At 51.8% G+C, this 27,821-nt stretch overlaps 2 protein-coding genes across 2 annotated transcripts; both read left to right on the top strand.

The window, feature by feature from the left end:
- On the top strand, positions 1-25,311 carry LOC142027780 (maestro heat-like repeat-containing protein family member 2B). Its single transcript, XM_075021989.1, has 19 exons — positions 1-46; positions 6,342-6,540; positions 13,762-13,901; positions 15,149-15,271; positions 17,055-17,220; positions 17,607-17,705; positions 18,284-18,435; positions 18,763-18,906; positions 19,425-19,517; positions 20,012-20,081; positions 20,193-20,306; positions 20,766-20,839; positions 21,164-21,283; positions 22,296-22,403; positions 22,597-23,277; positions 23,456-23,597; positions 24,286-24,338; positions 24,778-24,885; positions 25,134-25,311. The coding sequence occupies exons 2-19, from the start codon at positions 6,513-6,515 to the stop codon at positions 25,260-25,262; spliced, it is 2,544 nt and encodes an 847-aa protein (XP_074878090.1). The 5' UTR covers positions 1-46; positions 6,342-6,512; the 3' UTR covers positions 25,263-25,311.
- A 1,148-nt stretch (positions 25,312-26,459) lies between these two features.
- LOC142027799 (maestro heat-like repeat-containing protein family member 2B) lies at positions 26,460-27,798 on the top strand (the record flags this gene model as incomplete). Its single annotated transcript, XM_075022007.1, has 3 exons — positions 26,460-26,570; positions 26,798-26,920; positions 27,663-27,798. Coding segments are annotated over exons 1-3 (370 nt in total), but the record flags the coding sequence as incomplete, so codon positions are not given.
- Positions 27,799-27,821: the final 23 nt, after the last annotated feature.

The raw sequence follows: 27,821 nt of genomic DNA, 5'->3' as shown, positions 1-27,821 counted from the left end.
CCATGTTGGTCTCTGCAGTCTCTGCTCCAGCTGCGGCCCGGCTGAGGTGAGGGCTGGGGCTGCCCGTGAGGCGAGCGAGGCCCTTGGGCGGGCGTGGGGGTGTGGGAGCCGGGCCCGGCTGAGGGAAGGAGAGAAGGGGCAGGGTGAGGGGGGTCGCAGTCCTGGGTTTGTGGGTTTCACACAGACTCCCTCTTCAGAAAACACAGCCTCTGTGTGGGTCAGCGGTCCCTGCAGAGCTTTAGTATTTGTAGCCGTTTTTATAAATACACAGCGGGCTCACACGGTGCTGTGCTTCTTGTAAACTGCATCGCTTTTATCCCGGCTACAGCCTGGAGGGAGCAAGTGCCAGCCGGCAGATTAAGATGGAGATGAATGCAAGCGATACACTTGCGATGGTGATCCTGCCACAAGGCACGCTGCGTCTTTGTTATAAGTTACGACGAAAATTTGTATGCCAGCCCGGGGATAAACCAATCCAGGTTTATTGTAGCAAGCAACAAGCAGGCAAAACAGCGCTGGGTGGCCGGGGAGTCTCCGCTCCACCAACGGCACACACCTGATGTGGTCACGTGTTTGACAGTTAAACAGTTAAGTGTTACATATGTATGGGAGTTGCAGGTACGCCTATACATATGCATGACCTATTCCCGCTTTGCATTAAAATTAATTCCAAGAGGTATTACAATTAGTTCCGAGAGGTATTACGATTAGTTCCAAGGGGACACTCCCTCAAGTTTATCTATCCAAGCCACGGAATCGGCCTTGGCCGGTTTCTGGGACCAGTTCCTTATTTTCTCAGAAAACTGCTCTTGAGGAGCTATATGATAAGGTAATCAAGACTGGCTCATCCTGCTTACTTAGCTCAATATCTAGTTTCTGCACTTGTTACTGTGGTTATTACAGTTAAAAGCAGCTTAGTTACTAAGTTGTAGAGATCAATATATTTTAACAATCAACAGGTTTGATGAACAAATTGGTTATGCAAAGTTTATTACAATTCCCCCTTTTTGTTTTTCTTATTTTGTTCCTCAAACTGGGCAAGAGCTTCTCGAGCTAGGGAGAGAAGGGGAGTTTCTTTAACAATTTCGTCTTCTTCTAGGTGCTTATAGTGTCTTCTTATCAACATTAGGTGTACAGCTTCTAATCGATTTTTTATCAATCCAGTAATTCTATTCAATATACAAGGTGCAAAGGTTAATATTAACATTATGAGAACTAGGACAAAACTAAAAGCCTAAGTTATGTAGACATGGGTCTCTGGGTACGAGTTGACATAACGATTGATTAAAACTTGGGGCCCCGGTAGCAATTACTTGCTGTAATATCATTTGATCCTCCCACCTATAGAGCGTCCATTTATAAGGTTGGTGGGGGTTCCCTTTACCTTGGGTTATCCCTATCAGCATTAGTAACAGTCTTATCATCCAAATGCTTAATCTTAAGTTCAAGAAAAGTGGTGTACCCTTACCCTTGCGACAGGTATTCCGAGGTTGTTGATAATCATTTTGGTTTTTGTCTTTACCCCTGGTGAGAGATGGGAGACTTCGGGGAAGCTCTGAGGACGTTTTGTTTGGGAGTAATAAGTCAAGAGGCTCCGTGAGCCTTCTCTGGAGGTGGTTCATCAACTTTAATCCGAACAGCAGTACGTCTCTGCCTTCTTCTCTGCCTACTCTGTTGCTTAGAGCAGTGAGGTGTACCATCTTCTCGGCAGCAGTCGTATTCTTCAGGGGAACCTCCTTTATATTTGATTCGCTTTGACTTATATGCGTCCCAGTTTTTATCCTTCACTTTCTAAGCTCCCCACCCCACTCTGACCACTGTTCGTCTGCAAGATATTGGCAGTATTTCAGCCTTCGTTGAACACGGCTCGTTGGCGTAAAGACAACACCTCTCAGGGTTTATGCCTTTAGCAAAAATATCCCACCACTCTTTGGAGTCCTTTGTAATTTTCCCGGTTGATACTCCCACACGTAATGCTTGCTCAGTTAATTCCCGTTTGTAATAATAACATTCGTGGCAAATACCACTAGAGGGGAATACCCATAGGAGCAATGTGTCCACCACTTTTCTCTACAGAGTTTACACCTGTAACATACAAAGGGATAACATATACAGTGAGGATCTTTACAAAAGATAGCCTCACTCATCCGCTTTTCTTCGGAACTTAATTTTCAAGCTGTCAGGGTCTCTGGTCGCCTCCCAGTGAGAATTCTGCATTGGTCTTTTGATTCTGCTTGCACGAGTCCATGCTCTTTTGGCAGTCCGGACTGCAGGATCTGTAGTAAGCAGAACAAGAAACGGTCCCTCCCAACAGGGAGTTAGAGATGATTCTTTCCAAGTTTTGATCAATACGTTATCTCCAGGCATAATTTTGTGTATTGCAATATCTAATGGTGGCCTCTGCACTATCAGTCCCTTCTTTATTAGTTCTTGCCGTCTCTTCATGAGTTTAATGATATACTCCTGTAAGAATTTTTCTTCTATCTTTGGGTGTTCAATCGGCATTTCTAGGTCATAGGGCATCCCCTATAACATTTCAAAAGGAGAGATCCCAGTGTTTGCTCTGGGTTGCGTCCTTACATTTAATAGTGCTAATGGTAAACATTTTATCCGGTTCATTTTAGTTTCAATGATTAATTTAGTCAAATGTTTCTTCTACTATAGCTTGTAGGCAAGTAGGCCATCCCCTACTAACTGGATCTAATAATTTGGAAAAATAACCTACAGGTTTCTTTCTTCCAGCCCATTCTTGGGTTAATACCCCAAAGGCTGTTCCTCCTTCTGCATTCACAAACAAATAAAACGGTCGTTTAGTATCGGGTAAACTTAATACCGGAGCATTTACAAGGTCAGCTTTGAGGCTTTCTAGACTCTGTTCATCCTTCTGAGTCCGTTTTATTAATCTTACTCCTACTAATTTCTGATACAAAAACTTCACTTTGTTGCTGTAATTTTCAATCCCTTGTCTACAGTACCCTAAAAGTCCTAACAACTGCCTTATCTGTCTCTTGCTTGTTGGTGCCTGGAGGGATAAGATACCATTCACTCGTTCAGGATCTAATTTCTTAGTTCCCTTACTCAGCCAGTGTCCTAAGTATTTTACTTCCTCTTCAGTAAACTGTAATTTAGACTTTGAAACCTTGAACCCCTTCAGGCTTAAAAAGTTCAATAATCTAATGCTCTCATTTCTAACAGTCTCTTGATCTTCCCTAGCTAACAACAGATCATCTACATACTGCACTAAAGTTACCTCTGAGGTTGATTCAAAAGTTTCTAGTACTTGTTCCAGAGCTTGCCCAAACAAATTTGGTGATTCTGTAAATCCTTGTGGAAGTACAGTCCACCTTAATTGTTGTTTCCGGTGGGTTTCTGGATCTTCCCATTCAAAGGCAAAATAATTTCTACATTCCTCCTTCAAGGGGCAAGCCCAGAAGGCATCTTTCAAGTCTATAACACTGTATCACTTCAATTCCGGGGAAAGTTGGCTCAACAACGTATACGGATTAGCTACGACTGGAAACCTGGTAACAGTTCTTTTGTTTACTTCCCTTAAATCTTGAACTAAGCGATAGGAGCCATCTGACTTCTCTATGGGCAGAATGGGGGTATTGTGTGGTGACATGCAAGGTTCTAATAATCCCTGCTGTAACAACCTTTCGATTACAGGCTGTAATCCATGTCTACCTTCTTGTGCCATGGGATATTGTTTGACTCTAATTGGAATTTCCGTGTTCTTAATAGTGACTTCAAATGGAGCAATGTTTAATCGTCCTACTGACTCTGGAGTGTACCACACTTCGGGGTTAATTTTACTTCATCCTCCGTTGTCAAGACACACAATTTTACTGCTATTTCTTTGGTTTTTATTTCCAAATTAATTTCCAATTCAATCATTAAATCTCTTCCCAGTAAATTAGATTCTGCTTCAGGTACCAACAAAAAGGATCCTATTCCAAGTCGAGATGGAGCTTCTATTTTTACTCCCTTTATTAGTGGTACCTGAAACGGTTCCCTTTTTGCTCCTATTACTTGTAATTTCTCCGAGGACAGTGTGCATCTTCGGGGCACTAACTGGACACTAGATCTCTCTGCCCCAGAGTCCACAAGGAACTCTACTTCTTGATGCTGGGGACGTAATTTTAATTTTATCAAGGGCTCTGTTTTCTTAGGGGTCCCCAGCAAATAGATCCCCTGACTCCCCTAATCTTCTTTAAGCATTTAGTGGGGGTCTCATCTTTCTTCTGGTGTTCACTAAATGCTTTATTAATATTCTGTCCTCGAGGAACAGATTCCTTAATGCCTTGAACAATTATAATGCGCAGATCTGCCATATGAGTTCTATGTTCTGCATTTTGGTTATCCCAGTTTGGCCGCTGTAGTGGCCATTTAATATCTGCGCCTGGACCGTGTTGGTGCTGCTGATCCCAAACTCTCATTCCTGCTCTTCGAATCATTTCCCTTTCCTCTGTTGTGAATAGTATACTTAAAATTGCCTGTAACTCTTCCCAGGTATATATATATTAGGACCCAAAAACTGGTCCAACCTTTCGGATACTCCCAAGGGGCCTTCTAAAAGGTTCCCCATCTCCTTCTTGAATTCCCTTACATCTCCGGAATTCAAAGGTACTGACACAAATCCCATGCCAGGCTGTGGACCCCCTATAGCTATTTCTCTCAAGGGGTATAATCTTTCTTCTAACTGCTTTTCTTTCTGGTCTGACTCCTCGTTATTCCCCTGTTCTCCTCAGGGGAACTCGGAGGGTCTAAGTCTGGGGCTGGGGCTGTCGGGGAAGAGGAGGAAGGGGGGGGTTGGGTCAGGTGCGAGTGTAGGGGGAACATAAGGGGGAGGAGGTGTGGGAAGTTCTTCGGGGTTTTTAGTTGGTTTTTTTTTTTTTTTTTATGGTTCTTTTCACTTAGAGCAAATACATGGATTTGGGTATCTAATTTTATCCATAAATGAGCATATTCACTCTCTTCTAAACTCAAGGGTTCCTTAGAATTTACATATATGTTTAAGGCTTGACATATCCAATCGTCAAACGTCCCCAAAACAGGCCGAAATACCTGATCTCCTCTAATTTGTTTACCACCCCACCCCTGTATGCATTAAGATATCATTTTCTCTCTGCTTTTGCCCTGTCTGGGCAGCCAGTCATCCCAATGGGCAATCATTACCCTAAAGGACTATCTGGCGGTATCATAGGGAGACTGACCTTAGGATTCCCTATGGAGTCATCCCTCTTCCCAGGCGACCTACACCCCGGGGAACCCACCATGGAGTCAGAAGGCTTGCTTTTCTTCTGCCCCATCTTCCGAAGTGCCTCTCTCTCACACACACACACGTGCCCCTCGTTCGTGGCTCATGCCCTCGTGGGAAATGAGAACCGCACTACAAGAGGGTCCGCACTCACTTTGCTCCTCTCGGGAGCGTCTCGTTTATGCACACTTTGGGAAACCCACCCCGACTGAACGGGAAACGCTTTCAATACTCACTTAACCTGGAGTCTTCGTCCGGATCCTCGTGCACGAAAATTATGGGGTACTGCAGTGTTCTTTTGCCTGCTTGCCAAATTTAGAGTTCGGAGGTAAGGGTCTTGGAAAGGATATCGTCCACTCCGGGGCCATCCAAGGATGGGGCGCCTCCCCAGAGTTTAGATTCCAAACGAAGTTAACCTTATCCGAGTCACGGCACCAAATTGTTATAAGTTATGATGAAAATTTGTACGCCAGCCCGGGGATAATCCAATCAAGGTTTATTGTAGCAAGTAACAAGCAGGCAAAACAGCGCTGGGTGGCCGGGGAGTCTCCGCTCCACCAACGGCACACACCTGATGTGGTAACGTGTTTCACAGTTAAACGGTTAAGTGGTTTTCAGTGCCTGCTTTGGGAAAGAATATCCTCAACTAGTCTAAGGTACAGATCTATTAGAGGAAAAGGAGTATGAGGTAAAGGAGCATCATGCTGCATTTATTGCTAAACGTCTGCTTTCATTTCATTCAAACTAGAAAGTAAACAAAGATTGGACCTGCCAAAGAATTTGTTTCCCAGAGTGAGCATTCAAGCACTGGGGAGCAGTTTGCAGGATCAGAACTTCAGCCTGCTCTGGGTGATAAACCCTCAGGAGAGGAAAGAGAACCCCCACTTTTTTAAATGCATCTCTACTTATCTTAATAGTTCTTCTTGTTAGATTGTGTTGGCGGTCAGACTCTAAGCACGTGACTAAACTGTCAAAAAATCAAGATATTTAAGGATTATTTGCTGTATTAAATGCTCTTACAAGCAGTGCACTCTATTGCCCTGTGGATAGTATAACGTCATGACTGGCAATTTTCCTTTTTTAGTACAAGGACGCATGTGTGAAGGCAAATCGAGGGTACAAGTGGTGCCCCACAGCAAACCAACCTGCCAAAACCCAGGCATCCACTGTTACAAACAGGAAGAAGCTATGGGCCTTTGCTTCAGACTCTGCAAAGGCTTTACCAAGCCCGAGGAAAGTGACAAGAAGTGACGAAATGCCACAGCGTAACTTCAGGATGGCAGGTGAGATTTCCATCCACGTTCCTCACACGTAGCTGCCTTGTTTTGTTTGCGGACGCGGTGTTGGAATCGAACTGCAAGACCAGTTTCCTTTACTGCACCTGGTACTGTAGTGCAAATACCTTTCATGTCCCAAATTGAGTTGCCAAGACTCTAGTTAAACCTCTGCATAACAGCCTCAAATTTCCTAAGTGCATGATTGCTTTCGATAGTCGAGTCCAGATGTGTGACATATCATAAGCCATACCCTGTTTGGGGTCCAGATTTGATTGATGTTTAGTTCAGGCTTATCTGCTGTTAGAGCTTTTCATAGTCATAAAGGGAAATGCTGATTGTGTGCATTCTTTTTGTCTTTCATAGAGTGTTGTACTATGTTTAGTAATTTGCTGTTGACAGAAATAATTTATGGTTGTCTATGAAGTTGGAAGTGCTAACGTTCCTGTGGATGAATGTACCAGTGGAGCTAACTTCTTGTATTTAAATCAAGAGAAGCGTAATGATAGCTTGGAGGGCTGGATTCTCACCATTTTAAACATTAAAAGGTAAAATAAAATCATATCCATCAAGAAGTGGATTGCCTGAGCTGGTGAAAGGCAGATAATCTCACACTGATATCCACAAATGGCAGAACTGTAGCAATCATGAGCCTGAAGTAGAAACATTAATGTTAAATACTGGCAGCTTAAGAGCCTAACAGTCAAGGTAGAAACTGATTTTTACCCCACCACCCTTTTTTTCCTTTTTATTTTTCTTTTCTGCAGTTTGACATTTCTAATTTTATAAATACTGATGTATTTGAAACTTTGTCATATCCTACCTAGGTTATGACAAGTGTGTGGCAGATAGGACTTTCCTGCTTAGAGAGATCGTGAGCTGGAGAGTGGGAAATGGTTTTATGGAACAAGTATAAAAGGAGAAGAAGGAATAAAAAGGCTTGTATGCCTTTTTGCCAGTTTAGTGGTTTGAAAATTCCTGTAATGAAATTTCTTCTGGCTATGAAGGAACTGTGAATTGGGATCAAAAGAAAGTGTTTCCTGCTACATCGTTCTGATATATGGGAGACCAGTTCTAAAAATCTCAGGCCCCTTCATCCCATTCTGGTTTTGCTCTCAGAGGAGTCACTTTTATGCTCCTTCAGGTTTATCGACTTAACGGAGAGAACAAGGAGTAGGTGTTGGTCTGCCTGGCTGCTGTCCCCCACTGCTCCTGCCGGGGTATCCAACTGTAGAGCTTCTGAGTACAGAGAGATCTTGAATCAACACCTATCAGAGCAGAGGACAGAGAACTTAAAGAGTTCCTGAGAAACTGATCTAATCCATTGTTTTATCTATGGAGCCATTAATTTCTGAAGAAGGCCCTCTTTTGTGCTACATGTGACTTTGAAAAGATGACAGAGATCGGCAGCTTCAGCAGTTCCCTGGATAATATTCTAGCTAGGATGTTCCCTGTCAACCTCAGCTTCATCAGTTCTTGTGTCTTTACATTTATAGTTTCTTGCCAGATCTGCATAAGGCTGTATGACTTAAATCTTCATATGAAAAGTAGCACTTGTCTTGACATGTGAAAATTGGGACCCCAGCTAGTGCTTATACAAAAAGAGGTGAAATTTGTGCCAAGAAATACTTTTCTAAAGACTCCTCAGTCTGACTTCGATACTGCAACTGAGTCCTGCTGAGTCTTGTATAAGCACATGCATCATAGCAGGCATACAGAAATCATGCTGTATGTTAGAAAAGCAGTGACAGTTTTGGTGCTGCTGTTTTCAGTAAGACAACTTCAGTGCATTAGTCTTGGTCACCTAGCTTGTGTATTTACAAGTGAGTGAAACAGTGAATGGCAAGGGCTCGAGCACTGCTGAGAAGTCATCCATGCGTTTTTATTGCTAGCATACTCTGGCATAGTTTTGATCTGCTCCAACCTAGTAATCTCCCAGACAGTTCTCAGGAGTGGCTTGAGTCAACAGCATATGCTAGGATCTGTTCCCAATAGGCACTTTAGATGTTACTGTACTATTTTGAGGACAAAAAAAATTCTGGCAAGTGAGTAGAAACTGCTGTGTTGCCAACCTGCGAACCAGAGATTAGTCCCTAGCCCATTTTATTTACTCTTTTCCTTCTCTAGACCAGTGTCAATCTCAAAAGCATCAGGGATTTATCTGGAAGTGATACAGTCTATCTGTGGGGCTTTTTGAGTGTGGTAGCTGTGTGATACATACAGGACATTACTCTTGTCCGTTTAGTTAGTTGAGACTATCTAGTGGCCTAGTATCTCTCACAGGTTGCTCTTTAGTCCAGATGGTGTTCTTTATCTCAACAGTACATTCACTGACTGGAGATCCTTCCCTGAGAGCATTCTCGTATTAACATTTTCATATAGTAGAAGTTGTTTTGAAATTTAGGTCCATTTAGGTCATATGGAGATCTCGAGAGTGAACATACAATGTTAGAATCCTTACTATCCTTACAGTATCCCTTTGGGTCCTATTGGAGTTCCCAAACTATTGCAGATGAACCTTCCACATCTCCTTGGAGAGTCCATCCATTCCTGCTCCCTGAGATCCGGCTCCTGTTCAAGAGCCTGAAAGATATTACAAGATCTCATGTTTTTTTAAAACTCGAGAGTCTCAAACCATGACTGCAAACAAGCTCAAGGAAATGTGAAAATACCAGGAAATTCAAACAAAAAACATAGAGATATTTAGAAGAGAGTGGAAAGATACACACAAGTATTATGATGCACTAAAAAATGTCATCATAGTAGGAAAATGTTCTCCATCTGATAAGCTGAGTATCATTAATGCTATAAAAAGAAACAATGTACATTGCATATACCAGTACGCAGATCATCAGTATATCTGCAGATACTATATGATTGTAAAGAACCTAAGGATGGACATGTGTAATTGAGGTAATGCAAGGAATAAAGTTTCTCGTCTCCTGCAATGTGTCCTCATGAAGAATGCTACTGGGACGTATAAGCGTAGTTGAACAGGGGATTTGGCAGCAAACGTAACAAATCAGGCAGCACACAAACTGTGGCAGTCAGGCAGCCTGAAATTAGTCTAAAATCTGTAAAGATGTGGAATTTTTGAGAGTTGAAAAGCAAATTTGTGTCCCTGTATGGACACAAAGCAAAAAATGTCGTCCTTACTGTGAATTTTATAAGAAATGGCTTGCTGAAGAGCTCACAAAACAATATTGCTGAAGATAGGCAGTATGAGTTTTGTTTCAAAGACTTGGTTTCAGAGCAAAAGCTGGAATGGGAACTTTTTATAATTGCCATTTCTAAATCTTGCAAGGCAAGGAAGTAGTCATTTTCCCCATTAAATTGCACATTGCTAATCAACCCCTAGGGGGAATTCAAAGTTAAAGGAAGTGGTAAACAAGACAACAAAAACCAGAAACAATAATACCAAAGCAAAATGAATAGCTAACTCTGAAGTTAAACAGAAGAAAATTAAGATTAGACAAAATGCAATGGGGTAATCCCTTCCATTAGTGTTAAAGTGTCAGACTTAATTCAGCTTCTGATATCAATGGGTAATAGAAAGTGGGAATGCAAAACCATGCACGTGCTCATAATTTAGAGAGTGTTTCTGAAGTGATGACAAGGGAAATTCACAAAAATTGTGCTTCAAGAGTTAACAGGCTGCTTGAGTTGCTTCTAATCCAAATCTTGTTCTTCTTGTAACTGTGAAGCCCTTTTCTGCTCCTGTCTTCTGCCCTCAATGTCATGCAAAAGAACTTCATCCCTAGTATTATGTTAACATACATTTATGAATTTTAAATGCACTGTGGTTGTTCAAGTGGTCAGTCATCAAGTATGGGAAAATGAAATGATAGAACAGAAACATGCAACTGCTGTAGCTGTGATGCTTCATTAAGGTTCCTGAAATAAAAACGTTCCTGAGAACTTGACTTTGAAGTCCTTATCCATAAAGCTATTTTTCAGAAGTACTACCAGAAGTACTACTAGGATGAGCTGATCAAGTCAGACGAGGTCTTTTAAGGCATAATGAACTATATAGTATCTTCCTTGCAGCTGCGTCAGCTTCCATAGGAGTTAACAGGGGGTTATTTAAACAGGATGTAGACACAGGCTGGCAGAAATTTGGATTCCTTATCAGCTCTGTCACGTGCACTACTACTTACAGTCATCAAAAAAAACAAACAACAGTTTAGTAGAAGAAAAACATAGAAGGACAATTGGTTTGATATCAGGATATTGGCTGCAAATCAAAGTAGATGTGCTTAAGTACACAAGACCACTGTAGCTAAGAGGCACTTTTATTGTAAGCATCTCTTTACAGACACACATGACTTTCTGAAAAACTCTTTTAGCTGAAGTCTATCATTTTTTTTTCAGCAAAGAGATGATTTTTATTTTTTTTTTCAGATTTATGAAAACTGATTTGATACATGAGTTGTGAGCTTAAAATGAATACCTCATCAGATGAGATCTTTTTCAATTTTTTAAATCCAAACTGTGGGATAAATTACTATTCTGAGAATTTATAATTTTTTTAAAAATTGCTGTTGGCTTGTCAAAAATATGTTTTTCATACAGTGAAATATTTTCATTCAGATGCACCAGCAGCATATAGTAAGAGTTAGGGCGGAGCAAGTAAGGATCTTGGTTTTTTTGTTTGTGAGACTGCATATTAGGAATCTAGAAGAAGAAAACCAACCAGCTGGATAGAGAGGATAACTGGTAACATTTGTTTGCAATAAAGTTAAGTCTAAAATCCATTGGAAAAACCCCCGCAGTGGTTTGTTTTAATCCCTTAGTAGAGAGAAAAAAATGGAAATCATGTAGAAAGGTAGGAAATCCTGCTTGAAAATTTGAAATCCAGCAGATGAATTCCTCCCCAAAGTAATAAATATGTTAAAAGTAAGTTAACTGAACAAGAAATTCTTTGAAGCTTTAAACTGAGCTTCTCCTGTCTCTCTGTTCTTCTTCAAAATTGTATTTGAAATTTTTCAGTTTACAGAGAGATTGTAATCATTGTCTCTGAAGACACAGCCTGAGGCTGGAGCTTTAGGCTAAGATTTTATTTTCTATATATTAGCATTCAGAATGTTGGGGAGAAGAAAAATACCATTTTCAAAGTGTACATTCAACGCCATGTATGCAATTCCTTTACTGTCCACTGGTTTGTATAGTGTTAATTTACTGGCAAGTGATCAATCAAAATCATAGTGCACAAAGAAGGATGGAATCTTTTTTACTCTCTTCTACCGGTGCTGGAATTAAGCACTTCAAAAACTTTGAAAACCTAGAAAAGCACTTTTACAGCTTTATTCAGTAGGGTGAACAAGTAAGTGTTACAGATATAAGCATATGTCATATCTACTGAGTAAAAACATTTTTTTTGTTTTTCCTGGTCCTGAGAGGAAAGATATTCTAAATATACTGCTCACTAGTGTTGCCTATTCCGTAAAGCTCACATACTTTGTTTTCCACTAATATTTTTAAATGACACAGAAGTTACTGCTCTTCAGTCATATCCCTGCATTCAATTACACAAGAACCTCATTCATTAGGTGGTTGAGAAAAGCTTTGTATTTTAGACTGTGAAATGATGGTAATTAAATGACAAGGATACAGGAGAAAGTTTATGTTTGTATCTCTACTCTCTACCTTCTTTGTAGAGCAAATAATTAAAATTTAGAGCCTAATTACATACAAATGAAAAAATCCGAAGCTTTCTGCACTCCAAATAGGAATGCACTGAAATATCAATAGCTCATTTTATATAGCTGAAGTATTAGCCACTACTTATAGAGCATTAAAATAAAACACTTCGAGCAGTTTGTGCTCTATTTGGCAGTCAAAAGATAGCTTTCTACATTGTTGATTAATAGGCTGGGATTCAACTATACAACTTGAAATATATTTCATTAGCAAAATATACAATGGTTTGTCTGTAACAAGAAAAGAAAATCAACAACAAATGCTGAACGGAAAAGCAAAATAAATATATTCTCTTTAATAAGATGTGGCAGGAAGAGGTAGGTCTACCACAAGTGTATAAAGCCCAAGAAGCTGGTTCTCTGCAACTTACTTGGTTCCAGACCCCTTTGCTTGTGTACTTTTCTCCTTCTCTTATCCTGTTTTATTCGCAAATAGTACTTTTTTTCTGTGAGCACTACTCCATCTGCGTGCTCTACAAACATTTCTCCTTCTTCTTGATGGTCCTAAGACTCATTTCTTTACTCTTAGTAAACTTAATTGCTTTAATGTTCTGCCTTTCACCTGACTTGATCCCCATCCACTGCTGCTTGTTCTTCTCCAGACTCCTGCCTTCAGGCACAAGGGCCTGGGACACCCCACCCGTATCAGTCCCCTGCCGAAGGAAAAGTCTTCTCTTCTGAGAGAGAAAAGAAGTCCCAGTCTTCCCAGGGACAGAGCTGGGAAGGGCTGTCTGGAGCAAGTCTTTGCTAAAACTGTTTGAGGACCATGAGCAAATTCAAGGGATGGAAAATCCTGCATTTCTGGGCCTGGGGGGTCCCCAAGGTGCTGCTGCGTCCCCAGCACATGTCCCCATGTCACCGGAGCCCTCTGTGAGGTCACAGTGGTTGGGCTCTACATCTTCCTCCTGGGGCTGGTGCTGCCCCAGTTGCTCATGGCTTTTGCCTGGAGGAGCAGTGTGTCGATCCGTGGGATCCTGCTGCCCATGCGGAGGATGAGAGCGCTCAGAGGTGAGGGGCTGGTGGGAGGCTGGGGTCTGATACGTGCTGGAGGCAGTGTCTGTCCCAGCCGGGTGCTGGGGGCTGCGTCCCATCACCTCTCATCCTGCTGCCAGGCACGTCCCAGAGGGTCCTGGATCCATCCTCTCCCTGCCCTCCGTGAGGCAGCTGGGGACCGCTCAGAGGTGACTTGGGCTGGCCGGCTCTTGTCAGGGCTGCCCAGCCCCAGCCCTGCCGGCCTCTCCTTGCGGAGCCCGTGTCCGTCCCCTGGCCAGCTCAGGGCCCCTGTGCTGGACTCACTCCAGCGCATCGCTGCCGTTCTGTCACTGAGGAGCCCAGGATGGGCCCAGTCCCCCAGGGTGGTCTTCCCACTGCCGCGGTGAGGGGAAGACTCCCTCCCCTCATCCCACTGACTTCCCTCTTGCCAGTACAGCCCAGCACAGGCTGGTAGTGCTGGGGCAGTCTGGGAAGATCCTCACCCCTCCCTGGCGCGAAGCCCTGCAGCCAGCAAAGCCATTTCTTTCTTTTCTTGCAGCTCTCTGCTCATGCGTGCGTTCCCAGTCCAGACCTGCGCGTTCTGAGGACAGAGGCGGTGTGACGGGGACTGTCCCTGCGGCCGTCACTACCTTTGTGGCCGTCGGGACTTCTCTGCTAAAGCGACTGCAAGACCATGAGGTGAGGTGGGGGTTGAGGGCTCCCCTCCATGCCCCTGGCTTCCCCGGGTGCCGTGGCAGAGGGGCGTCTCACCTGACAGCACCTCTGCCCTCCTGCAGGCGCTTTGTCCCCAGGCGCCGATCCTGCTGCTCAAGCTGGACTAATGCCATTGCTCCCCACTCCTTTCCCCGGGAGCTCCCAGTGCTGGGGCTCCTGCCCGTGCGAGGAGCAACACTGGGCCCCAAGGCGCAGGGTGCTCACGGCTTCCCCTCCTCGGGGCATGGTCTCGTTCCCATGCCTTCCCCTTTGCCACGGTCCATTTGGATCTCTCAAATGTACAGGACAACATACGCTGTGATTTCAACTTTATTTCATGAGCTCAGTAAGAAATACAATGAAAAAACATGACAGGGGCTCAATTCCCTTCTCCCAGACTCGTCTATCATGTGAATTCACTCCTTCACCAGTCAAGTCATAAGGTTTCATAACTTATAATCTGTAACTCTTAATATCGTGCACCTATGAGCAAAAAAAAGAATTTTTTTGCTATGAACCTATGAGCCAACCGAGAGAGCGCTCACCCTTCCTCCTCCATCACGGTGTGGGCGTCCCCTGTGTCGCACCGGGAAGCATGAAAGCCTCAGCAGTTCAGCTGCTGTTGGATCTGCTTCAAAAGCTTTTTGAGTAAGCTGATGTTTTATACCCTCCAGCTTGGAGGCTGGGTCTATACCATTTCCTTACGTTAGTGGATTCTGAGGAAACTGCCAGACAAAAGGTAATGGCTGCCGGAGACAGCCATCCGCAGCTGGTAACGGCTGCATCATGGCCCTTTAGCTCTCTCTAGCCACGCGTCCTGCCTACGCGGTGCTCTCGCTTTGACCTAATGGTGCTGCTCCCAGCATACACCAGGCCTTAGCAGGAGCTGGGTTAGCCAAAATCTAGGCAGGAGTTGAGTGAACAGTCACACCCTTCCTTGTCCGGCACTTTCCCCCTGACCTCCGCCATCCCCCGTTTTCAGGAGTGACCGCCCAGGCTCCCATGTGGCCTTTTGCCCCGGTGGAGTCGATCTCCCTGTCTGACTCTCTGCTCGTGTCAGAGGCACCGCGGAAGATCCTGCTGTTCCCCGTGGCTGTCCTGACCGATGCCTGCAACTCGTCCCTCGTGCCCGTGTCACGCAGATGATTTGGGGGGCAGCAGGTCTCTGTCGTGGCTCCCTGGGAACAAGGGCAAAGCAAGTCCCATCACTCCCCTTTGTGGTCCATCCCCAGGGTGACCGAGTGGAGACGTACCGGGAGCTGGAGAGCGTCTTGTGGGGAGACGACGGCTGTTTGACGAGTGGCGTTGTGAACCGCCTGATAGCAGAGGCGTTGAGTGACATGCGAGCAGCCCAGGTGAGCTTGTTCTCTTTCAAGGCCACCCAAGCAGCCTGCCTCTGCCCCTGGTTTTGGGGGAAATACAGAGTGGCGCAGAGATGTTCCTCGGTTGTTCAGACCCAGCAGAGGTCCTAAGGGAGAGGCTCTGGGGACTCGTCGTGACAGGGAATTTGGAGAGGGGAGTGTTGTGTTAAAGGGTAAAGACTTTGGGCAGAAAATAACCCCCCTTGCGTTCCAGCTTGTCTTTAGATGTCCGAGGGGCTGGGGGCGGCTAGGCTTAGATTCTGGGTGATGCCCAATTCAGCACTGTAAGTCCGGTCGCGTTCAATATGTTGAACTAACACGATTACGGACGCACAAATAGCGCACTGTACTTTCAGTTTAGTGGCGTTCAATGAACTATCACAGCCAGACTTAAGGAGCTTGGTTGCGTTCAATGAACTATCACGGCTAGATTTTAATGAATAGTACAGTTTATTAAAGCAACAGGAGTACAGGTTCTTTTGGATTGCCGATGATAAATACACTGTCTGCAAGGCACGTGCAAATAATAATACAGTCGACTACAAGCGCATTAAATTATGGAAGGAAAAGAGCTCTAAAGAATTCTAAGTTTCCCGGGAAAGCACTCGGTACAGCCGAGTGTTCGAATCTCACCCAAGAGGTGTCCCTCTGGGGGGAAGAGAGGTTCAGCCTGTCGACTGACCCCAGAAGGCAGTGATGTCCTCCCAACTTGTCCACGACGGTATCTTCCCTAATAGTCACCCTTTCTTTGGGCCTTTTTACACTATTTTCCTATTTAGGTGGAGCTCGAGTGACTCCAGTCATGCATGCCTTTACTTTGATTGGTATTAAGTTCTCTCACTTTGCTTTTAAAAGGACATGCTAGAAAAAAATTCAGAGCGCAGGCTCAGTGAGGGGTGGTTGCACTTTGGAGGTGGGTAGCTTTTGGGATGGAGGTGTGTTTTGGTATTCTAATGAGCAAAGTTCACCCAGAGGACGTGATGTTGCGTGTCAGTACCCCAGGACAGGGCACTTAGGAGATAAATCAGAAGTAGGGCAGTAGATCGACAGAACCCCCATGATTTTACCTCCTTGCTTCCGTGGATTCAATGCAGGGACCTACCCTTCCTATCGTTCCAGTTCCCTATCCCTGCGATAACATCACAGAGACTGGCCGTGGCGTCTCCGCTCCACTCCACCCTCCGTGTTACTTCTCTTAGGGTCAGCACACCAAACTGCCTTGGTGTTGCTAACATCTAAGGTTGCAGGTTACATTGCACAGAGAATTATTAGGGAACCAATTCCTTGCGTGTCCACTGCATTCCACCCTGGAGGTTTTGCCTTCCCTCAAGGGGGTGCGGGGAACATACTGATAAGTCACTTCTAGCAGTCACTCCACAGGGAGGCAGGGAACTGTGCAGAGAAGCGGACTCGGGGCTGTTTCTAACTGAGCGACAGCTGGGTTCAAGCTCAACACTGTTTGTCCTGCTTTGAGGAAGGGCCGTGGCAACCCACCAGCCCCACGGAGAGGTCCCAGGGGGGTCTTGAGTCTGTGGCAGTTTGATCCTGGCATCTGCATGGAGAGGGAGAGGGGGCAGCAGCACAAGGCTGTTCTGGGGCAAAGCCTCCCTCATTTCGCCAGGGAACTGCTCGCCTATCCCAGGGTACAAGAGGCAGCAGCCGCTCGGCCCCGAGCACAGCTGTCCCGAGGGGTCTTGCAGAGGAGATGGGGTCATTCAGCCTGCCCTAGTGCCTCAGCCTTTTTCTCCGGAGTGTTTAACCTGTGACGCTTTTGCAGGGTGTGACAGGTGACGTGAAGATGGCCGCTAGTGACGTCCTGGTAGCTCTGGCCCGCTCCCACTTCCACTTTGTCATGTCCGAGCTCCAGAGCCACCTGAAGGCCATGAGGAAGGTCCCTGATGAGATTGTGCTCCTCACCTTGGGCAAAATGGCCCGCAGCTATGGTATGGCACCCTGGGCCTTGGGTAGAGATCTGTGATAACAAGGAGAAGGGATCCTCCCCCTCCCTAAACGCCCTGTGTTGAACTGGGGGGCTACGGAGTTGCCGTGCCTCCTTGCTCCGCGCCAGGGCCAGTTGGCAGCTCTGCCTTATCAGCCCGATCCCAGTTCCCAAAGGGTGGGAACCTGTTGGAGACAAACCCGCGGGGTCTTGGCCCCCCACCGTCCTCCCCGTTTCCCCAAAGGGCTTCCCCCCGGGGAAGGCAGCCCGTCCCACACCCTCCGGCACGTCCTGCGTGGCCCAGCAGCCCCAGCCCTGGCAGGGATGGACCCCAGTCTCCCGTGTCTCTCACCGACCCTCTCGGTCCCTCTGTCCCTGCCTCCTCTGCAGCCCTGCGGTGCATCCCCTTTGTGGGAATGACGCTGCTCGCCCTGCGCACCGTGCTGACCCAGGTGGGGAGCGGCGAGGTCCTGCATGCCATCTGCAGTGGTGAGTGTCGGCTCCTTGGCTGGGGTCTTAGGGGCAGGGGCGGCCTTCGATGCCTCCATGTGATCTCAGAGGGAACGTGGTGGGTGTGAGCCCGGGGCAATCCCAAACTGCAGCGAGTGTGTAGGAGGAGCGGGGGAAGGCCAGGAGGTTTCTGTGGGTGGGACGCGGCAGCGCTGCACGGAGAAACTCCTGGGTCCCTTCCCACGGTTTCTGTTCCCCCGCTTCCCTCTGGGATTAAACTCCCTACTCTGAAAGGGCGAGTATGAGGGAAGGGAAGGGAAAAGGGAAGGGAAAAGGGAAGGGAAGGGAAAAGGGAAGGGAAGGGTGTGCAGTTGGAAATGCTGGAGGGGAAGGGGCCGTTGAGGAGGAGAAGGTGCGATGGGTGTGAGGAGGAGAGAAACGGTGGGGTGTTTGAACCCAGGCACCTCAAGAGCACAGATTGCCCTTGGATCCAGATCCAGATCCAGGGAAGCCCTGCTGAGCCTGGGACCGTCCTTAAAGCAGGCTTGGGCGTGAACGCAAGGTACCGTCCCTGCTGCAGACTCTCACATGCTCCCTTTTCCTTTGTCCTGGTGCAGTCCTGGAGCAATGGTCGAAAGGAGTCAGTACATACCTCTGCAGCTGGGAGCAATGCCCCTTCCCTCGCAAGGGGGTAGCACAGTTCTGTGAAGCCATTTACCCGGTCTTCCGCTATGTGGTGGCAAATTGGCTGGACTGCAAGGAGGAAGAGGTGAGAAGTACTGCTTTGACGCCCGGGGCTGCAGCAGGGATGTCCATGGCGCTGGGTCCGTCTGTGCCCAGTGGGGTGCGAGCAGAGGGCCGAGGGGAAGGGGGCTTCCCGACGGGAAGCAGCCGAGCCTTGGGGCCTTTCTGCAGGGAGGGCTGGGGTAGCAGGGTGGGGAAGTGCTCTCTCTCCTCTGGAGCGAGCCCTTCTTCTGCAGGGCAGAAGGGAAAGGGAAACCCCTCCCAGTGGGAAGGGCAGACCGGTGTTCAGGGGATGCTGAGCACTAGGCAGACCTTCAGCCCTCCAAGCGGAGCCTCTCCCTTCCCTCTTCAGGACAAGCAGGCTGTCCTCGGGGCAGTGGCTGCCATGCTGGGGGTCCTTCTGCATGAGGAGCAGCACCGAGAGCAGACCTGGGAGCAGCTCCTCTGGCTCCTGCAGCAATACCAGGAGGTCCGAGACAACTCCCGGCTCACCGAGGTGAGATGTTGCGCAGGGCCTGGCGTGGCTGCTGGGGTGGGTCTGCGCGAGTGCTAAGAGGCACTGGGGAGCTGTGGGGTGCCAGGAGGAGCTGGGAAGCCCTTAGAGAAGGAACAGGAAGAGCAGAGGAGGCCTGAGGTTTCCTGGGCTCTTTGGGCAGAAAAGGAGAAACCCGGGGCAGGGCGGGAGGGAGGCAAGAGTCCCTGGGGCTCATCTGCTCAGGAAGGGAGGCACTGCCAGCTCCCTGGGGCTCTGTGTGCAGGAAGAGCTTTGCCCGAATGCCCAGGGCCACGTCCAGTCCCATGCGGCGACTGGCGAGGTCTGATGAGTGGGAAACTGAGTTGTCAAGCCCGGGCTCCGTTCCGAGGAAGGAGACCCTCTTGATGCTGCTCTGCTCGTCAGGCTTTTCCCTGGGAGCTGATGTTAGGGGCTCCCCTTATCCCAGACGTGCTGGGTTTCTCCATTCCCAAGTGCCTTTAGGTGGCTTGAGCCTCCTCTTCCCCCCCGTTCTCTTGTAGAGCCTCAGCTATGTCCTGGAGATCCTGGAGGGAGTTCAGACCCCAATGCCGCAGGGCACGGCTCTTGCCATCAGCACCGCTGTGCGCCGCCAGGTAAGGGGAGCCCTGCGCCCTGCCGCAAGCCTGGGGCCTGCACCCATGATTGCCACGGAAGGGAAGGACCTGCCGGCTGGCAGGGCAGAGCAGGGCGTTCCTCCACTGGGACCTTCCTGCAGGCCTGGAGCATGCCAGGACTTCGATCCAGGTGCCATCTTAAGGCTGCAGGAGGCCTGATCCTGGCTGTTTGGAACGGGCCTGAGCGGCAGCCCGGTTCCCACAGCCATTTCCCTCTCGGCCAAGTCGCAGGAGGACTCTGGAGCGCCAGCACCCTGAGGGCAGCCTTTCAGCGCTGCTCAGCCTCAGCTCCTGGGCAGCCTGGGCTGCCGCAAACCTCTGTGTGTGCCCGGGGCCACCGTGGGGTGGGCTGGGTTTCGGCTGTGGGTCCCATGCCCAGAGTGCCCAGGGAGAGGAGAACGGAGAGCGCCATTACTTTTCGGTCCCTCTCAGCACTGATGCCGCTTTCTCTAAAATGGATCTTGCTCCCACAGCTCCCTGATGTGACCGAGGAGGCTGGCCCTGCCCAGAAGGCAGTGCTGTCCCGCTGCATCATGCTGCAGGGTAAGGAGAGGAGACTGGGCGATGGCCCGCCGTGCCGTGGCAGCTCTCTCCCTGTCCTTGGCTGTTGGGGACAGCTGCCTGCTGATGCAGAATGCGATTTCTTCCCCGCAGCACGAATGCGCCCCGAGGAGACAGGCATGTTTCTGCACTCCCAGCTGAGCGGTGGGAGTGAGGCCGGTCGCGTGGCAGCCCTGGGCCTGCTGGGAGCGCTGGCCCGCGCTGACGGTCAGTGCCACAGACCAGGGACGCAAGGCAGGGGTTGGGGCTGCTGGGCTGACAGCAGGAACGGGCCGAAAGTGGTGCACCTGCACCCAAAGGGAGCTGCGAAGAGCGGGTCCCCCAGCCGAGCTGACGCCCCGCAGCAGGGCTCTCCCCCGGCAGTTAGAAATGCCGGCACACCAGGGACGGCGCTCCACGGGCGTGTAACACAGGCAGGCTGGTGGGCGGGCAGGTGGGCTGCTTTGCACAGGAGCTGCTCGTACCCGTGCTGTTTCTCTTGTTCTCTCTGTTGCCATAGCCTTCGGTCCCTGTAAAATAGCCTCTGGAAGTGGGGTTGCTCCGACTACGCCGCTGCTTCCCGTGAAGCCAGTCAGGCCCCGCTCTTCTGTCCCAGTGGAAGCTTCAGGGGATCCCTTCTGCCACTGGGGCTCTGCCTCAATGCACACCTCTCCGTATCTCTTCCAGCACCTGCGGTGAGAGAGAAGCTGCCCCAGCTGGTGGAGGCCATGCGCGCCTTGTGCAGTGACCCCAGTGCCCAGGTGAACTGGTTTGGGAAGAGAGGGTGCCACCAGGGGAGGCAGAGAAACCCTTTCCCTTGGGACAGAGCCAGAGGGCCTGGGGAAGTGCTGGCGCGTTGCCCAGGTGGTGGCTGATGGCTCCTCCCTGGGGAGAGCTGGCAGGGCAGAGCGGGGAGGTCTCTGGGCTCTGCGGGGCAAATGCCCGTCCAGCCTGGTGCTGAAGCCCAGCCCTGACGCCAGGAGCGAAAGCTTCTGCCGTGGCCTTGCCACCTCTCTGCGAGCCACAAAGGCGCAAACTCTTTGGGTTTTGAACAGGAGGGTCATAACCACACTCTCCCCTGGCAGGTGCGGAGGGCAGTTCTGGAGTTCAGCAGGGAGCTGCTCAGCTCCGGATCCCAGAGCTGCTGGCCATGGGATGTGGTGGGGCACATCTTCAGCGAGTTCAGCCGGACCTCGGGCACACTGGTAAGGGCAGAGCAGGACACCCAGGGCTGGTTGTTTTGACCAGTGCCTGGACCGTGCTGAGGGCTCCTGCCAGCGGCCTTGGCCTTGGAGAGCTCCATGCTGCAGAGCCATCGGCGCTGGCACTGCCGTCAGAGCCGCTTCCGAATGGCCGTTCCTCGTGGGTGTCTGTGCCGATGTTGGTGGAGATGTCAGTGGATGATGTGGGTTTACACCTCGGCATGCCACCCAGCACTGTGGTGCCGAGCTGTGCCCACGGGCGCCTTCGGCAAAGCCGCCTTGCAAAGGGAGCGTCTTGTAGGGGCAGGACATCTTCCGTCCTTAAATGCTGATGGACGGTGAGCAAAACACAGCCAGTGCGGACAGGTGGGCCTGGCTAGAGGAGCTTTCTGTGGTGTTCTCGTGCTCTGGCCCTCCAAAGCACACCCTGCCCACCCAGTAACAGTCTGGGGGCCCACATCCCTTCTGGCAAGGGGACGGGCCGTTTGGCAGTCCCTGTGGTGAGCGTTTCCCAGCATTCAGCTGGGTGCCCAGGAGGTGAAAGCTGGGGATGGCCGAGCCTCCCGCTGACTCGCCGAGGACATTCCCTCTGGCCGCACCTTCCCTCTAGCTGGGAGATCCATGTGCGTCACTCTGAGGCTCGGGGAGGCTCTGCTTTGGGAGCAGGGCAAAGGAAAGGGCTTCTGGGTGCTCCTCCACATCTGTCGGGCTGGGTGTGCTGCCTCCAGGGCTGGCACTGAGCACAGCCTTGCTGAAGGGCACGTTCCTCACCTCTGCTTTGGTGGCACGACAGCAGCATTTGGGCCCCAGGGGACCGAGTCGGCAAGCAGCGGCACTGTCTGCTCCCAGGCTTCCCAGTCCTTCCCAGGGTCTGGGACCCGGTCCTCGAGCTGGGTCCGTCTGGCCATCGGGAGGGGGGCAGGCACAGGAGCAAGAAGAGCACTGGTGAGGGGTGCCTGAGCCTCATCAGTTGGGAGCTGAAGGTAATTGGGGGTTTGCCAACTCTGTCTTACAGGTGGCAGGAGGCCTTTTTGCCTGGGAAAACCCAGAGGATGGAGCAATTCGAGCCCTGTGCCTGGACATCGTGGGCTCACTGGACGTCACTCTGAGAGGGATGACCAAAGTAAGTTGCCCTCTGTCCTGCTGCTGTGGCCGCTTCTTGCCTTCAGGACATTTTTCCGTGTGCTCCCCCATGCCCTGAACCTGTCCCCTCCTGCGCTGAAGCGCACCAGGCTCAGTGAAATGCAGACCGTCCTTTTCGTCTTCGCGCTGAGCGGAAATGCCAGTGTGGCGAATTGCCCGGTTCTTCTCTGCAGCTCCTGTGGCCGAGGCTGCTGCAGTACGTGGTGCCAGCCCAGTACAGCGGCATGCTGATCCCGCTCTCCCGCTGCCTCCGAGCCCTGGTTGAGAGACGGGAGAGAGCGGGGTGCGAGGAGGAGGAGCCGGATGCCATGGACTCCCAGGAGCAAGGTAGGAGCCCCAGCGAGTGCTGCTGCTGGGTTTGGCCAGGGGTCAGGCCAGCCCGCGTCTCCCTGCGCCCCACCAGCCCTGAGCAGGAGCCCAGGAAAAGCAAAGGGCAGAGACAGGCTCTGCTGCTGGGCACGAGGGGCTCTGCCCTGCGTGGCCCCTTGCCCGGCGCAGAGGCCTGGCTCTCCTGCTCGCAGCGCTCTCCTGGTGAGCCGGGGCTCGCTCCTGGCCGTGCTGGAGCTGCCTTCATCTCCTGCTGGGCAGCCCTGGGGAGCCCCCCAGCCAGCGCTATTGCAGCGCAGCTGCTCTCAGCCCTCAGCCCTGTGTGGGGCTATCGGAGGCGTGAGGCTCGTCGGCTCACCCAGCCTTTCTGCCTCCCCACAGCCCGGCTGCCGGCTCCCCAGGCCCTGCTGGCTCGACTGCTGGTGAGTAGCGGGGCCCTGGGGAAAGAGCTTTTCTGGCCAGGGGTGGTGGGAGATCCCGGGGTAGAGATGCTGTTGAGGCCAGCGCCGGGAGCCCCCAAGGAGGAGGCAGCATGCCCGAGCCCATCAGGGATCCCACTCCGTTCTCAGGGCTGGCAGCACCCTGGGTGAAGCCGTCGGCTGCCTGCTGCCAGCCAAGCGGCACCGAGCTCCCTCCCGAGCTCCCTCCTGGGAGAAGCTGTGGCTCTGGCGGCAGGAGCGACCCTTCTCTCCTGCCCTCCTCTAGGTGGTGGCGGCAGCTCCTTACCCGAGCCGCGAACGCGCAGTCGCTGCCTTGCAGCTGCTGCAGGCCCTCCACGGCAGGATCCACAGAGGCTTGGGGGCGGCGTGGGCGACCGAGATCCCCCTCCTGCTGCAGTACCTGGAAGGTAAAGTGCGGGTGGGGAGGGAGAGGCTGGAGGGGAGGGAGGGGGGCAGGAAAACGCAGCTGCCTGGCGCGACGGAGGGCAATTGTCCCCAGTTCCCCAGCACTTGCTCTGCTGCCTTTCCCCTTCCAGGGAGCCGGTGCTGAGGCTGGGGGCAGCTGTCCCCTGGCATCAGTTCGGCCCAGGGGATGGAGGGGGCCGTTGATGTCCCCTCGGAGGGCAGGTGTTGGCATCACCCAAGGATGGTGTCTGGGAGAGGGACGTGACTGGTGCTCCTGGAGGGGGTGCAGCCCTCGGCTTTGGAGGACCAAGTCCCCAGGCCAGGCGAGGTTTGCAGCAGCTGTCCTCGGCAGTAGCCTGGGAGAAGGGCTGGAAATGGGCAAAAGGCAATGGGTGGTTCGGGAGAAAATGTGTGTTGGGACTGGGTGGTTGGAGTTGTTGTGGGAGCTGCAGTCGCTCAGTGGGAATCTGCTGCGGCCAGTGCGTCCTTCCCCAGATTGAGTCAATGCCTCTGACGACCGCCCCTGGGATCCCTCCTGTGTCTTTGGCCTCGCAAGGGCTTTCGCGTAGGCCCTCTCTAGCCTGATGGCCTGGGACTTTTGGGAGGTCGGACTGCAGAGGAGAGCGCCAGACTCGTCTTTGGTGTGAGCTTAAATAGCTGCGAGAGCTTTTGCTTCCTCTTGCTTCCTAGGCAGAACTGAGAGCTCCCTGGCCTCTGCAGAGTGGGAGCGCCGTGTGCTTAAGGTATAGCATCCTTGCGGGGGGTGTCACAAATCGAGGGGGGAGAAGAGGCAGCAAAGTTGTGGGAGGAAGCTCGGGGCTGCTTGTGTAGGCACCAGGAGGTGGGGGCACCTCCTGAGCACCCTGCGCCTCCCCCGGCAGTAGGTGCCTGCCCACTCAAGAGGAGCTGCTGCCTGCACACGTGCCACGGCTGATGGCTAATGCCCTCTAACGCTGTGGCACGCGCCTTAGCGCTGCCTCCTCCTCTAAGTCCGGCCTGCCGGGGGGTCTCACATGAGGCGTTAGGAGAAGAGGGAAGCTGGTGAAAAGAGGCTTGGGTGGGGTGAGGGAGGAGACTGCCGTTCCCGGCAGCTCTCCCCCGCAGCATCCCGGGACACGTGAGCGTGGAAAGGGCCCTGGCCAAGGTCTGGGGAACACTCGCTTCCTTTCCCGTTCACACCAGTTTCTGCGAGCGTCGCTGGAGCCCGTGGAGGACAAGGCCTGGACCGTAGGCCTGAGCCAGGAGCTGAGCCAGCGGCTGGGCAGCTCTGCTGCCGGCTCCTGGGAGGAGGTGTGTGTCCTGCCCGGCACTGGGGCTGGAGCTGGCGCTGGTGCTCTGCCCACGCAGGCAGATTTCACTGCTTTCCTTTCCCTCGTCCCCAAAAGGCGTTTCCCCTGGGCTGCCCCAGCGGCTGGCCACAGCCTGGCATCGTGGCCGGCTCTGCCTGCTCCCGGAGGTGGTGGGGTCCATCTGGGGCCAGCCCTCTCCTGACGGGTCGGGCCATGACTGCATCTCGGGCTCGGCTTCTTCTCTTTCAGCTTTTCCTGTACAAGGCTCTTGGGACGGTGCTGGCAGCTTGTCAGGACCTCAGACACGTCCAAGGGCAGGTGCTGAGGTTCCTCCAGGAGACAAACCCTGTGGAGCTGTCTGAGGCCAAGGTGAGGTGATGCTCCTGTCCTGAGCAGCCCCTGGATTTTCCTGGGGGAGAGGGAGGGCTGCTCCTGGCCCAGCTCCAGACCTCCTTCCTTTCCCCGTTGCTGCTGTTTCCGGCTTGCTGCAACGTCCTGCCCGGCCACGGTCGCTGGCCACGGCTGAATGCCTGGACTGGAACCGACTCCCCGTTTCTCCGTGGTTGCAGGGAATGATTTCTGTTGTGTCCCACGCTGCCGAGAGCCACTTCCACCTGGTCTTGGGCACGGTGACTATGTTCTCTGCCGCTTTCACCAGAGACTGGTCCCGCCAGGCTTCCACGGGCTGGGAGGTAAAGGAACGAGGGGCTTGCTGGTTGGCTTTCCTTTTTTGGCCTTCTTTCCACTTCTACACCTGCAGCAGCCACCCTGTGGCAGCTGCCTTGAGATTAACCTTCTTGGAAGAGCTACCCGAGACCTGTGTTTCAGAGGGGACATCCTGGCCTTGGGGCCCCTGAGGTGTCTCTGGAGAGGATGGGGTTTGGCACCTGGTGGATCAGAGCCACCCAGCTGGGGCAGCTGCAGCAGTTGCTTGCTTGCTTGCTTGCTCGCAGCCACATTGCCCTGACTTAACTTCAGCAGGAGCTGGTGACAAGGGGGTGGGCACAGTGTGACACTCTGCCCCTTCCTCAAAGCTGAGGGCTGGGAGCAGGAGCCTGGTGAGGTCTCGTTGGCTCTGCTCCCCACCTGGGGGCTGTGGGGAAGCCTTTCTGGGCAGGGCAGGGCCCTGCAGAGAGAGCAGTGCAGCCTGGCCTGGGGAGGTGAGCAGACCGGGCTCATCTGCGCCACTGACCCGCACAGGCTGCACGGCTCTGAGCAGGACCGTGACAGGCTATGTCGGGTACCTGTCCGCAGAAAGGTTCCAGACAGCTCCCCGGCCTCTCGAGTCAGTGGTATAACAGCCAGCAGCGTGTGTGATGCTGGCTGCACCTCCTCCCTCTCCGAGAGAGAGAACTCAAGCTGCGGGGTGGGAACAACTCCCAGCCCCAGCACTCGCAGCTCGGGGAGCTGCTGGGAGGTGCTGGGGGAAACAAAGAGCTGGCGAGGGTGCGGGGCAGGGCCTGCCGCAGGAGCCCGCCGCAGGAGTCCCGGGGCTGATGTCTCAGGGCATCTCTGTCGACACAGGTACAGCGGCGGCAGAAGATGGAGCGAACCCGGACCATTCGTGCTGCTCTTATGCGCACCTACAGCGGCATTGCGCTGCATGCCCCCAAGGAGCAGCTGCTCACCTGTGTGGATAAAGAAATCATGGGCAACATCCTGAGGCTCTCCAGAGATAAAGAGAGGGTAGGAGCACAGGGCGCGTAGGGTGGGGATGCCCGGGTGCCCCAGCTCCGGCCCCTCGGGGCTGGGGTGTACCGAGATGGGCGGTCTCTTCCTAAAGACCTCCCAAGGAGGGGTTTGTCCTCAGTGTCCAGATGCAAGCCCTCTGTGGCTTCTCCCTGCCCGTGCTCCTCTTCCACCTCTCAGCCCTTCAAAGAGTTCAAGGGGTGCTTTGCTCTCTTTGGCCTCAGGACTTGCAGCTCAAGCTCGCCCTGGTGCAGAGCATCACCGAGGTCAGTTGTGCCATCCAGGCTGTGGGCGACTGCGGCAGCTTTGAGCTCTCCTTAAAGCAGGAGGCGATGCGGACCCTGCTGGTGAGTGTCCGTAGCTGGAGCCGTCACACGGGGGAGTTTTGAGCTGTGCCGTCAGCCTGGTTTCCCCAGAGGCATGATGGCCTCTCGGCTTCACGCGAGCTCCTGGAGCTGTGTCCGCAGCTGGTGGGGCCCTTGGGTGCTGGTACTGGGTGGCTGTGGCTGAGGAGCAGGGTCCCTCCTGCAGTGCCTTTGTGCCTTTGGGGTTCCGTGGGGGAGATGGGGCAGCGTCTGCCCAAGCCTGGCAGCAGAGCCTGTCCCCGGGGCGGCGGGAGGGCTGTCCCGTGTCCCTGCCCGCTGCCAACTCTGCACTTGTCTCTGGGACTTGCAGGACTGGATAAAGAGGGAGCCCTGGGACTCCCTGGTGTATGGGGTGTTTCAGGCCCTGGAGGAGTTGAGGTGAGGTCTGTTCCCCAGGCTCTGGGCACTCCCAGTGTGCCCCAGCCCAGCTTGAGCATGGGGCCAGGAGCTGCTGGGGCTGTGGAGTGGGAGGGTGTTCCCCATTCCAGGTGTCTCCCAGAAGAAGGGAGCCCCAGGGGTTCCTTAACCTGGGGGGGGTGGGGGGGTTGCCTGCTGCCTGGGAGGAGGTAGGAATTGCTGGAGCTGAAGGCAGTGCTCGCTGGCATGGGCTGGGGGGGTTGGATTTGGGGCCCTCGATTAGGAGGGACTCAGTTGTGGTTTAAACCACCCTGGAGAGGGCTAGTAAATCCCCTTTCTGTTTTGTCTCCCTTCTTCCTCTGGCCAGCAAGCTGAGGCCGCCTCTGAGCGGGAAGGAAAATGGCAACCTGCTGGCAGTGTGCTGCCAGAGTGTTTTGTCCCATCCTTCCGAGGAGCAGATGAAAAAGGGAAGGAAGAGTGTGAGGGCAGCTGTGAACATGGAGGTACCCACCGGCCAGTGCCTGCC

Source organism: Buteo buteo, unplaced genomic scaffold, assembly GCF_964188355.1.
Source record: "Buteo buteo unplaced genomic scaffold, bButBut1.hap1.1 HAP1_SCAFFOLD_56, whole genome shotgun sequence".
Lineage (NCBI taxonomy): Eukaryota > Metazoa > Chordata > Aves > Accipitriformes > Accipitridae > Buteo > Buteo buteo.
Note: the sequence above shows the minus strand (reverse complement) of the source record. Positions and strands in the feature narration are given on the sequence as shown.